Raw genomic sequence first — 13,476 nt, 5'->3', positions numbered from 1 at the left:
AGTGTCATGTATCCATTGTTAATTATGCCATGAATGTATGCAGTGTAGTGAATTCATGCATACTTCCTTGATACTCTAAATCAAAATGTGCTATACTGTATATCTGTGAATGTGTTTTGCAATTTGCATTGAATGTGCTCTTCACCAAGGAGAGGTATTTGTAGGTATGATATCTTCAATATTCTTCATTGCATACCTGTATTGACTGGTGTGAGGATCAGAGTTATCCAACATGACTTTTCTACTGGGGGAATTTTTTAGTGGCTGTATATGGCAGGTGGCCACTAAGGCAGGTCTGACTGTGTTTTTGTGTACAATCCCGTGGGATAGTTGTGTGGTAAAGACATCACCTCTTGTTTGCATAATAGAGTGTGAACAATATCACCTAGGTGACTATGTGAAACATGAACAGTGGTGTGTTTTGTTTGGGCAAAAATATGACTTGGGAGAATGTTTGAAAGAGCACTATTGGTACAGTGTGATATCTGAGAGATATTACAAAAAAAAAATGTACAAGCATAGGTGAGGACTTCAAGACTGTTAAACACTCTGCTTCCTTTGTATAAATTCTCTTTAATTATTTGTGTCTTTTGTGTTTGCATTTCAGCTGCTTGAAGCGGAGGAGACAGTGCAATCCAAGTTGGAAATATGTGACAAAATCCTGCAGTACTTAAAGACAACCAACAATACTCCGAATGTTGCAATTGCAGAGAATACAAGGACTTGTGATAGTAAAATCAGTCAAGATATCGGACACACGTCAGGAGATGACAGTGTAGGCACCACAAGGGGTACCAAGTACCATGCCATGATGGAATGTGATACGAGGAACAAGAGTGGATCCAGTGATACATCTGCAAGTACAGATTTGAGTAGTGTCAGCAACTCAAAAGTGACTGAGAATTCATGTGAAGACTCACGCGAGAATGATGACAATCAGGATGTCGGCGGACATGAGCCTGTTGACAACAGTGGCACTGTGGGAAAGAGAAAGACCAACGCAGAATGTCAAAAAAAGAGCCAAAGTGACAAGAAGACCATCCATTCGGACTGCCCCACAAACATATCTCGCCAGGAGCTTTCACACCAGTGCCTGGAGATCCTGTCGTATCGGGCCCAAGTGCAGCTGATGGCTGGACAGGGGTCCAGAGCTTCAGATGATCTGTTGGTAAGACTGTGACTGCGTGTACTTTCTGTCTACATGGTGTATTTCACAGTGTCTTCATTTTTATGCGACATGAGCAACTCTTGTATAAAGAAACTAGGAGAACTCCACAAAACTAAATTTTTCCTGAAAAGTACACTGTATGCATTCCATTGACTTGTTGCTGACATATGTTAAGGGTAATATTCCCCTTGCTTTCTGAAAGAGGTACGTCAAGTGCTCTTTCATTGTGCTAGAAAAGTGAAAATGTGTTGACATCATGAACTGTAGGAGTCTGCTTATTCAGTGATGTCAGCACCAAAACTTTAAAGATTTAAAAATTTGGAATTGATTACATCTGATATTTCTCAAGCTTTCACCGATGTGTTCTATTAATATTGCTGCTTTCACTCAAACCGCACCTATATTTGAGTTTTGGTTTCCTTTAAGTTGTCAGTTTGACGTAATTCTTTCCTTCTTTAATACAGATTTTTCTTAGGGCTCCAAGCACCAGCGAAGAGCAGAAATGTGTCCCACTACTTTCAATCCCCGACCTCTGTGTGGCTTGGATGAGTCTGATACACATTCACATGAGCTCTAGTCTTCCTCCAAGTCTGTTTGACCCTGCTGCCAAGAAGCCAAGTGAAATTGTCCGAAAGGTGAGGACAGCACACAGCATGTCATCTATTCTCTGCTTGGTAGACAAAAATGTCAAGAGAAATGACAGTGTGTGTTCAATGACGTTTATCTCATGTGATAACTCAAGTATAGTGGGGGAAAAAATGTGACTTGAACCTCAAGCTGATTCAAGCTTGTTTGATAATCTCCTTGTCGTCACTTTACTGTGTGTTCGTATCAATTCCATGTGATTATTTATGAGATCGAAAATATATCTTTATTGAAGAATGGGCATTTGAATGATTTTTCTCTCGACAGGACTGTATCCAGTTACCATGGAGATCAGATTGTAGTACTGCGGTCGTTGAGACCATCAGGACTTATCTATCCATGGCTTGTCAAGCAATTGCAACACACAGTGCTGCTCATGGGCAATCGCCTGTTGGCAACACGGAACTCTGTCTCTATTTCGCACAGATTGAGATGGAAGAGCACTTTGGCAAGTGAGTGTACACATTTTAACAAAAACAGTTTGTATTGTTCATCCTCAGTGTGTGCACAACACCCATCTAATTGCAAAGAATTTTACCTACATGTAGCAGTTGCATCTAACTTGCATCTGACAATCATCTGGCTTAGTACTTCATGCCTTAGCAATGTCATGCAAAGAAACTTCCTATATATGGTGCTTATCTTCCTAAGAGAACAAAGTTTGATCTCCTTAGTAGTGCATTTGAATTGAAAGTGAGACAAAATGTAAATCAGTGAAGAGCCTTGGGTCTGAAAAATTGTACTAGATCATCGCATACACTGGACAGCAAAAGAAAGTACCCACTTCTGTCAAAGGCTGCACACAAAAATTCACCCCCTAGAAATAAACAATTTTTGTACATAGGTGTGCTACAATGCCCCTTACTAATCACATGCACATAAGCAAGTGAATGTCTTCATAACAAAGAAGAACTTGACATGCACAGCATCTTGGTCTCTGAATCAAAAGTCCCACACAAAAGCACTTTCCACCACGCAAAGATGGCCACTGAATGGACAACATTTTTAAACAACCAACATTGATCCAAGCTCTGCAGGAGGAATGGACAGAACTTCCCAAGGACTACGCCAGACAGCTTGTCCAGAGCATGTGTCAGAGATGCCTGGAATGTGTCCAGGCACGAGGAGGACATACACATTATTGAAAATTGATGTTTGTGACTGCTTTTTTTCGTCCTGTGACATTGATTTTTGCGTCAAACTTGTAAGGCTCATTCTGTTACATTTTGTGACTTTTGATTCAGTGACCAAGATGCAGTGCATGTCATTTTTTTTCTTTGTAATAAAGATAATCACTTGCAGTTGGGTATGTGATTACTAATGGATATTAAGCATACCTGTGTACAAAAATTGTTTATTTCTAGGGGGTGAATTTTTGTGTGCGGCCTTTGACAGAAGTGGGTACTTTCTTTTGCTGTCCAGTGTATATTAAAAAGAAAAAAAAACGTTTTGAAACTTTATTGGGCTGTCATGATGACAACTGTGATTGTGCAATTATTTATCCTTTATTCTAAAATATTGAACACTCAGAGATATATATAATCTTAATTTGCCACATTGTGATGGTTTGCTCTCTTTGTATTTCCATTTTTATAGCTGTGAATCAATGGTAAGTGTTTACGACCTGGAAAGAAGAGTAGACATGAAGGAAGAAGATAGGATTGCTCTGTTTGCTCATTGCCTTGGAGGATTGTTCAAAACATCTGCCAAGAAAGAATTTCTTGATAAGGTGAGATTTCATACCTTTCAAGACCTCATACAGCTTTCATTAAATTTCATGTATTCAGGTGTACAAGTCACTTGTTTTCAATCAGAAAGCTCTGCATTGATATGCGGCTAGTATGTCCATGTTCTTGCTGTTTTCATGGTATACTGGTATCAGCGTTCATCACACAACTATCTAGATATTTTACAATTTTTGTGTTGCCAAATGCAGTGTCTGGTAGAAATATCTGGAAGAATCTGCCTGTGTGACACTTATCCCTATAATCATTGTTATATCATGACAATGTCACCATACCACTTTACAAATACTTGATGCTGTGAAGTTATGACTCAACAGATGATCGTCATGTACAGGTAGCATGAATTGGCTGAATTTAATATGTTTCCCACCACCAACTATCCAGTTCATCTCGCAAGGGGTGAAGGAGTTCCCCTACTCCTGCCGCATCCACTACCTTCAGGCCCAGCTCTGTGTCCACTCCAATGAGGATGACTTCCTAGCCCCGCTGAGATGCTGCATATCAGGCTTTTACCAAATACCAGCACTAGAGGCACAGAGGCTACCAGAGGAGTATTTCCTGGACCTGTATAGGTTAGACTTCATCAACTTTAATGCAACACCTAAAAAATATTCAAGCTATCCAATTGGTCTATTGCTCATCACTTGACGTGCAGTTATAAGTGCTATTGCACGCTGACTTCACTCATTAACATTTACAGGCTCATAATCAATATGTAGTTTTTGCACCATTGTATGCCTCTGATGTAACAATATGCATACACTTTGACTTTTGCCATGCACATTCCATCAGATATGAGTGCATGCTCAGTTGCTCATTTCATTGTCAACAGTTACACCAATCACTTTCTTGTATGACTGCCACAGTGCAAAGTAGAACCATTTGCCTTTAATGAAAATGGTTGCCATTTTTGTATTACATTCATTCAAGAGTCGGTGTGGACCACATTCGGTAATGATGGAGGTGTTGTATAGAATATATGTGACCGGCGACAACGGTTTCAGGCAAAAGTCGGGCATTTTGAAAATTCATTTTTTCACTGAATCACATTGCCCATTTCCTAAGCTTTGCATTGATATAAAACACTTGCATTCTTCGGCACCATAAGTGGGCATGGAAAGCGAAATAAAATGCACTTTTTAAGTTGTTAGCCTGACAAAATTGCGAGAAAACGGGCTTTGAAGATTCACCTCTTTCTCAAAGACAATGTCCGAGCAGCGATGCGAGGTGAGAATCACCCATCCGTATGATGGTGCCAATCGATGTTAAGCTCCGCCTCTAGCAACCACATCGCCTTCTGATTGGCTCACTGAGAGAGTCAAATTTCCCGGGCACCCTTCCTAGGAGCTCGGCGTATGGAGCCGAAAAACAATGCGGTTCGCTCGGGTTTGTTTTTCCATTACGTCTTTCAAGATGGCGGATACGATGGATGATTGCACGTATGGTGTACATGTGTATGGTGCACGCATTACGCAATGGCATCCACACGCCATGACCATGTGCATGTAACAGGAGCGGGTGGCGAATCCACACATTTACAAATCGCGTTTTCATTGTTGTTGATTTGACTTTATCATTGCCAACCCTTTTGAAGGCAGAAAAATGCCAGTGCTGGCAAAGGTCACGCTTCCTGTTTGTTTTGCTTTTACAAGCCGTGCATATGTTGCCTTGTTTGGTGGTGTTAAGTATATTAAAACAAACAAACAAACACGACTCGTTTCGTGCGATCTTGATGTGTAGTATTTGAATATAACTGGTTTCATGTGACCTCTCCTTTCCTCTCATCTACCTTCCCTTGAGTCAGTCTGCTGTCATAATTTTTACTACATGTACAAGTAGACTATTGTTTTTTTTCTTTTCACACGATTATGTCGTGCTACGTACATGATATTTGTTTCAATTCCGTTGTCGAACATTGCGGTAGAATAGTTTGGATAGAAAGCCAAACGAAGAGCACGCACTACAGCGTATAAAACCACTATAGCAAGAACAATGGAGCATGTAATCATGCACGCGTGGACAAAGCATTCCCCAAACGCTGCAAGTGGTGTCTCAGAAAGCCGAATTATGTAAATGTGTGCGACGCACCAGCCAATCGCATGCGAGACCTTGCGCCGTAGCAACGCTGGGGATATTGGCGCGGCGTTCGAAAGAAGCTCGAAACTGACGAGTGCGATCCAACATAGGGTGCTTAAAATTCCATTTTCGATAGGAAAAACGTAGTCTTATGCTACGAAATTTAGTGCAGATGTAGAAAACATATCAAAGATTTGATTTCTGCAAAAAACCCAAATCGACAAAAATAATGGTAAAGATCTTTGTACCCCGCCTAGGAGGAAATTTGCTATTGTGACTTTTGCCTGAAACCGTTGTCGCGGGTCACATATGGTGTATTGCCTTCTTTTTGCTTATTGATGTCAAAATTTTCAGTTGTTGGGATGTAACGCTTAATTCTCTTCTTTTTTTTTTCAGGCATAAGCTGAAACAGTCACTTCCATCAGACTTTGTAGCCCCGCCCTTGTCCCCAGAAGCTCCACCACTACTTGACGAGACAAACAGGGTGTACCTGTGGCTGAATTACATCATGCTCACACACTACACTCTTGGAGAAAAGTTGGCCTGTGACGCCTTTGAGAGTGCCCTTGTGTGCATTTGTGGACAAAAGAAACTGGAGCTGATATGGCTTGAGTGAGTGCACTTCTGTTTCCTTCTTCTCTCTCATTTCTTTTTAGATATTACTATTAATATTTATTCAATGTAATTCTGTCTTTCTTAACCCTTTTACAATGAGGAGACAATTGCAGGAAAATACAATAAAAAACAAAGCAAGATTAAACAGCTTGACAGCACCAATGAAGATGTCCTGCTAACTTGATTAGTGTGACCACCCATGTTTTTGGTGCAAGATTTAACATATAATGTATTCTTACACCATTATGTTATATCAATTCAGGAGATACTTTTCTGTCAGCATATGAATGAGATTTTGTTTCCTTTTGCCATACTTTATTGAAACATTTTGTAGAGAGAATGAGAGTACTGTTATACCCACCCCCCCCCCCAAAAAAAAAAAAACGAGGGAGGGGTAATTGAAGGAAAGACAAACTTACCAGTATCATTATCTCCTACATCGTTTCTAGATACCTGAAGTACAGTGCTAAGGGGTCTGGGGGATCATCCCACGTACAGTCCAAACATCTAGGCAAGCTTCTGGATCGATGCTTAGCCACAGTTCCCACACTCCTCCCCGTTCCATTCAGCCACGAAGCTGGCAGGTACTGGAGCGATTTCTCGTTCCACAATCAAGCAATAAGCATTTATCTCAAGTCTGTGCCGGAGACAGAGAAGATTGAAGCCTACGACAGGCTCCTGCTCCAAATGCCTGACAATGTCATTCTTGCCTTCAGGTAAGTTTCCCTGTAGTAGGCAGCATCTCATACCATCATTTGCATCATGGGAATGGTGATGAACCTTTCAGAATTTTAAACTTCATTCACACTATGTATTTGTGAAGTATAAATACAAATAAAGTTCCATCAGGCAAGGTATTTTGAGATCATTTGTACATCTGCTTCAGTGTTTCTAACAGCACTTGAAATAAATACAAATTTGATAAGAAAGTTGAGTCTTTGAATTAAATTCTTCTTTATTGATGTACACATTTCACAGAGGCCTCGTAAATTATAGCCTTGACAATCTAGCGTCACTATGAAACTGTCTTCCCTCTTCACTTATTGTGTTAAAAGCTTCCACCAGTGTTAAAAGCAGTTAAGTTGTTGTGAGACCCTCAATCTCAGTGCTGGTAACCAGATAGGGTTGCTTGACTGTTGAGTGCCCTGTACAAACACCATACAGTGGTGTATTACCATGTTCTTGTGGTATGGAAGTGTGAATTCCTGATATTGTGAAAATGTTCATTCTAATGACTGATGCTAGGGCAGGCAATAAGAGGTGTTTGAAAACTTACATTGAGCAGTTTTGATTATATTTGGTTTCGATGTATGAGGGATCTTGCTCATCCCTGATTATTACCTATTTATGATGTTAAAACAAGCATGACTTAATGCTTGTTATTGCAACACCCCACCCCAGCATTGTGAGACTAAGCATAAGTTACACTTTTTATGAACAAGTTTGATCCCGACTGAAGTTAGACCACAGATCAAAATTTACCGTAAAACATGATATATTTGCGGCATGAAATTTTCGCGAATTGGAGCCGAAGGCCTTTTTCGTGGCAAGAAATTTTCGCGAATTGCCACTTGCGTTCAATGCATACAGTGTAGATAAGAAATTTCGTGTGCCTTTTAATTTTGCGAATCTTGATGCTCGCGAAATTCGCGAATTTAAAATGCACGCAAACATTCCTCGTTTTACAGTATACATTAGGGCCCAGGCAATGTTCAGTGATACATGGCAAAGGGTATAGCTCATGGCCGTAGGCTCAAAGTCAACAGACAAAATTTTACGTATCTTTCAACATGTTTAATTCAAGAGAGCAATCCTGCACTACGACATAGGATTATTTGGTATGATTGTACAATAATGTAGGTGAAAACTCCAAGAAAGTAATGTCCCAACTACTGAAGTTCCCAAAATGCTCCATTGCTCATATTTCTGACGCTTATTTCCCTGGTGTGTTCTTTTATGCTTACAGGGCATGCCAGTATGCTGTGAAATCTGGTTTCCCTCAGTTCAGCCTTCAGATTGCCTACTCCATGCTCCGTCGCCGTCCAAGTTGCATCGTCTTCTGGAAGATGTAATGTATCTTGTGCTCTCATCTCTCTCACAGAACGTGGGCTGAAAATGGCAGTTTTGTGTTGATTCAGGCTAGTTGAGTGCTGATACAGCGTTTTCCCAAAGTGCAAGTTCTCATATCTAAGTCAGCGTATGACGCTTTCTACCTTAAGATGGCAGCCACTTCCACAAACTGATTTTAAATTCATAATGAGCATTGATGTCAAGTTATCACATGTCACTGTTTGAAGAAGTAAATAAAAAATGCTTGACATACATGTAACCTCTGCTGACGAAATCATTTTGAGTTTTCTTGTTATGATGTGATTTTCATTATAGGGGCATGTGCATGATAAATTTGTCTACTGGCTAAGAAGTTACATTATGATAAATTTTGTTATACTTTGTTTATGCCATTCAAGTGATTTATACTGGTATGTTGTGTTTTTGTTTTTGTTTTACTTCTACAGTGTGATTTCCCTGGCTCTTCAAAGTCAACATTCCAAAGAGGTAAGGCGCATGTGGAATGCTATGACGTAATCCCCAAGGTCATATGTACATGGTTTATGCTTGTCATTCTATGGTGAGATCCTGTGTCACTGTTGGTGGCTTTGTGTGTATGTTTTGGCACTGAGTATGTACTGATATCATATCACGGGAGTGTTGAGTAGAAAACATACGTCATACCTGATATAATGTCTTGATTCCATAGGGATTCTACAGGAGTGTGAGTGACAGCTTTGTGCTGAGAGTTCATAAGCTCTGCCAACTAAGAGAACCAGGTGTGAGCATGGTTAACAACAGTAGTATCGGCAGGCCAGGTGAGGTTGTTTAGAACAAGTTTTCGTGGCGATGAATGGCTATCACATCACAGTTTGGTAATGTATTTTCACTTATATATATATATGCCAAAATCTAGTGATTCCCAGTCTACCTTCCATGAATCTCTCCTGATTAGGTGCCACCCCTGTATGAGACAGCTGTCCTGTTCCACCCCCTGGATGCTACACTCTGGAAACAAGTAATGTGATTTGTTCTTGCTTCTGTCTGTCTGTCTGTCTTTCTGTGTTCCTGTGTGTCTGTCTCACTGTATATGGTACTTCATGATGCTTGTGATTGTGTGAATTTGAGTAAGGTTTCTTTTTTAAGCAGGTGAATAAAAGGAATGATAACAAAAATAACTGTGATATTACATATCAACTCTAGTCTTGACTTAAACAAGTCCAAGTCATATTTCCATGTCTTAGTGGGTAGAGTGTCGGTCAATATTTTGGGAGTTCTTCAGCCATCTGTAGGGTAAATATGTTCAATTCATGAAATCACAAAATGGCTCTAGAAGTATCTATTACAATCAGCAGAGTATTGACAAGGTTATTAACTGGGAAGCTGCAGAGTAAAATTAATGTTTGTGAATGATGGGCCAATTGTCAATTCGTCGTCCGAAATTGAAAGCTTTCTCCATGGTTATGGCAGTTTGGTATCAGAGAAAATTTCATCAAACTGTAGAGGAAATATGTTCATATGAGAAAATGTACAATAATGTAGTATTTAGTAATAACTTTCATTTCCATGTAGTTAATGATGTTTGTGTGTGATTGAAATCAAGTCAGATTCGTAGAGCCAACTTTGAAATGAAAATGTTGATATCTGGTGTTGACCAGTTGAAAAAGAGCATGCAAGTCACTATAACATGAACAGTGAAGCTTGGTTCAGCTTGACAACAAAAGATACAGGCCCAACATTACAACAATTGTAGCTATCAAAAGTATTTCAGAATTTAGGTTGGCCTACTGACGCTGACTGATTTTAACCCTAGGATTATCGCTGGTGTGAGTTTTGAGATAGCAGTAAGATCCTGTCTAGCACCAAACTTTGAAGTTACCCGATGTTTGTGTGTGGCTGAGAGATGTAAATCTGTTGTGTTTCTTTGTTTTGAGAAATAAGTAGGCTTTGTTGTTGTAAGTGTGTGATTAGATGTATGAGTGAAGCAAAGATCTTTGAAAATACAAAATATAACTCTTTTTTTGTTATTGAATAAGAATTGACAGTATCGATGTACACCTTATTTTTTTGTTGAAAATTCAACAATTTTGTTTCATATGTGGACTGCTATCTAGCATTAATTTGTAATTTTGGTTTGTATTTGACTCATACAAAGCAGATCGATCATTTCCACACCCTTTTTTCCCCTCCCTCTTCTTGCTTTGTCCTTTCCTCCTTTCTTTGGTCCTTTGTTCTGGTGACCAGTACATTGCCTTTGAAATCGTACATGGCAGTGATCAGAAGAAACTCTGGAACTTGTTACAACAATGTCGCACTCTGGGTCTGCACCAATCAAGTATACTGTCTGTATCACGTGAGAAGCATTGAGCGCAAGTCAAGGTAATGATACGTATTTTGGAAGGTCTGTAATGAAATACTTTGTTTGAAATAAGTGGTGGCTATCATTTAGCTGCCTTTTGTCAGGTACGCAATGCATGTATTTATGAGAGAAGTTCCTGGCACTTTATCGGTACAGATACATGGTGAGTAATGACATAAACACTCTGATTATTTCCATGAGGACAGCAAATGTGGTTTCAATTTGCATTTAGGAAATCTATGAAATATTTCAAAGTGTAAGTTGTCTTGTACAAACTTTTAGTTGCTTTCTAGAGCTACGTGTATGATGAGCATTTTGTTTCACAAAATAATCAATGTCCTTATGCAGGTGTCACATAGTGTCTTATCAAATGCTATCTAAATATAGAACTTGGATGATTAGGAGATCTCCTAAAAACGTCCGATGCAGGCATCTGCTTTATTTACAAATAGGGAGACCTGCAAAAATGACAGACCCCTTTCATTTCAAGTTTTAACATGGTCTCTTCACTGTACTTTATTTCGTTGACAGGATATGATTATAAAATAAAAATAGTTCATTCAATACCTATATACAAGATACCTTCAATACTTGAAAGAAATGATATAAGTAAGATTTAAGAATGTGTGGAAGATGGACTTGCGATACTCAGAACCCACAGGGTCTCTTAAGGTTTTTCGCATCCTGAAGTACATGCAAAGATCACTTTGGTGCGAGTGATAGAGGGATGCACACTTGTATTGCTCTTACTTTTGATCTAATTGTGCCATGGCTTAATTTAATAGCATAATTGCAACAACGTAACCCACCCACCCCCCCCCCCCCCCACCCCCTTCACTTACATGCTTCCAAATAGTTTAAATACTGCAGTCTTGTTATTTTTTATTTTTTATTCGTGTGTGCAGGTAGCTGTAGGAGTAAAAGGGTGGCAATGATAAAGTTGCTCTGGAATATCCTTTATTTCATGTTTATGCAAGGATTTAGTATGCAGCCTTTTGAGATGCTGGCGAAGAGATGCAGACCTTATTAGGAATCGGACCTTTGAATGGTTGGTTTCTACCCAGAGAGCCGTTACCTTCAAGAAATGAAGAGGAGTAAATCTGGTCACAAAATTTGCAATGTGCAGGAGTTGTAAGTATGTATGTCAGTGAAACTGTGCAAATGTTCATCTTCTTAACTGTTTCTTTAAGTTTGGTCCTCCCTGTGTCCACCCCCATGTCAACTATAACTTGATTACCATGTTGCTCTTGATTCTCTGCATTGTTTTTAGACATTTGAATAATGTGAATGCCCATAACATTAAGTTGCTGTAAACTATCCTTTTAATCTTAAAAAAAAAAAAAATAAACACCTTGGTTTAAAGTTCATATGGCAGCTTTATCACCGTGTGTCAGCATTCATTTTATTCTGTAACCTTTTATTTCACATTTGTAAACAAAGATTTAAAAGGAGTCCAAAGTAGCAAAATTGCCTTATTTACCGTCAGTGGTGTTTATTTCTGATTCACAAAATGTATATTTGAATAATGTCATTTCTATAATGAGACCTTTATCAAGCTTCACTGCATTCTGGTGCCTCCACCATGTAGCGGAACAAAAAGTAACTATGTAGGGTTGTTTGTCTACCTGTCCATTTTAATATTTGCCACTGTAATTATGTTTGATCAACAAGCAATACTGTATACGCCATATATTTGGCAAATCTAATTTTTTGTAAACCAGGACTTTTCGATAATCTCGTGAGGGGTTGAATTTGAGACCATGGAGTACAGCAATGGATGGAGATATGTTAACGGACACATCACATTCATGACTACATCAGAGTTAATATGTTTGCATGTTTTAAACTTCTGAATAGCACCCGACTCGCAAAATTCACAAAAATAAAAACCTAAAAACTCCATGAAATATATGGCGTATATGGTATCGTACTGAAGCTTTTAACAAACTTGGTGTAGAGATAAGCCAAGCTGTCTTTATGATTGATCCAATAAATGTAGTTTTAAAACAAAAATGGGGGATTGACCTTTGAAGGTCAAACACAGTATTTTCCATTTTACAGAATCTTTATGTCATGATTTGATTACATCTGGTTTGAAGTGTAGACTATTCAAGACAGCTCCAAAATTTGGTGTGATTTTGAAATCAGTATGAAAAAGGACAGGGTCCAAGGTCGTTGTGATGTTATCAAACTTGTCATGCAAATATAATGTAAAGATTTATATGAGAATGTGCAAGTGACATGTTGAGACCTTGCCTGTGGTGGTGCTCATATTGTTGTCCCAGAATGAACACTTTGGATTCAGAGGGTACACTCTATGATTGGCGTTATAACAACATTGCATGCTAACAAGGTAAAACATGGATACTAATGACATTTTTTCTTGAGAAGCAATCTGATTTTTAAAGCTGTCAAAAGATCTTCCGTGTTCCATGGGATTCCATGTCAAAGCTGCCTCATACTGGACCGCAGGCAGCACCAGTGGCAGACATACCTGTGGATAGCAGGGTATGAAGTCAAAAGCTTCCACAGTGCTGCCCCAAGGGATCTGTAGTAGGCGGTGCCATCCAGACCAAAGGTGCAAGCACACGGCCAGAACATCCGGAAGCTTAAGCTTCTCTCGTTCTTCAGCTATCGCAAAGAGGAGCAACATAATTTACATCAGTAAAGAGTGGCTGTATGATTTGAAACGAGATGTCACTGAGCTGGCCTACTTTGAAGATTCCCTTGTGAGCTAATGCTCCGCACCAGAAACGCTTCCGCTTTGACAAATCGGAAGTCTGCCTCAGTCGTGAAGAAGATGATCAGTGGATTCTGCA

At 39.3% G+C, this 13,476-nt stretch overlaps 1 protein-coding gene across 1 annotated transcript in view; it reads left to right on the top strand.

Annotated features, from left to right (window-relative positions):
• The window catches only part of LOC139736937 (uncharacterized), a 33,040-nt gene extending 21,262 nt beyond the window's left edge, over positions 1-11,778 (top strand). Inside the window, exons 19-30 of the mRNA XM_071647610.1 lie at positions 608-1,168; positions 1,633-1,803; positions 2,081-2,265; positions 3,410-3,542; positions 3,943-4,130; positions 6,031-6,246; positions 6,699-6,965; positions 8,216-8,317; positions 8,766-8,805; positions 9,254-9,316; positions 10,543-10,677; positions 11,635-11,778. Coding sequence (XP_071503711.1) covers positions 608-1,168; positions 1,633-1,803; positions 2,081-2,265; positions 3,410-3,542; positions 3,943-4,130; positions 6,031-6,246; positions 6,699-6,965; positions 8,216-8,317; positions 8,766-8,805; positions 9,254-9,316; positions 10,543-10,665 — 2,049 coding nt within the window. The 3' untranslated portion in view covers positions 10,666-10,677; positions 11,635-11,778. The remainder of the gene's footprint in view (positions 1-607; positions 1,169-1,632; positions 1,804-2,080; positions 2,266-3,409; positions 3,543-3,942; positions 4,131-6,030; positions 6,247-6,698; positions 6,966-8,215; positions 8,318-8,765; positions 8,806-9,253; positions 9,317-10,542; positions 10,678-11,634) is intronic.
• Positions 11,779-13,476: the final 1,698 nt, after the last annotated feature.

This window comes from Diadema antillarum, unplaced genomic scaffold (genome assembly GCF_040938485.1).
Source record: "Diadema antillarum isolate AM-2024a unplaced genomic scaffold, OU_Dant_1.0 seq00000674_RagTag, whole genome shotgun sequence".
Taxonomy (NCBI): Eukaryota; Metazoa; Echinodermata; class Echinoidea; order Diadematoida; family Diadematidae; genus Diadema; species Diadema antillarum.
This window is presented reverse-complemented; position numbering and strand designations above follow the sequence as displayed.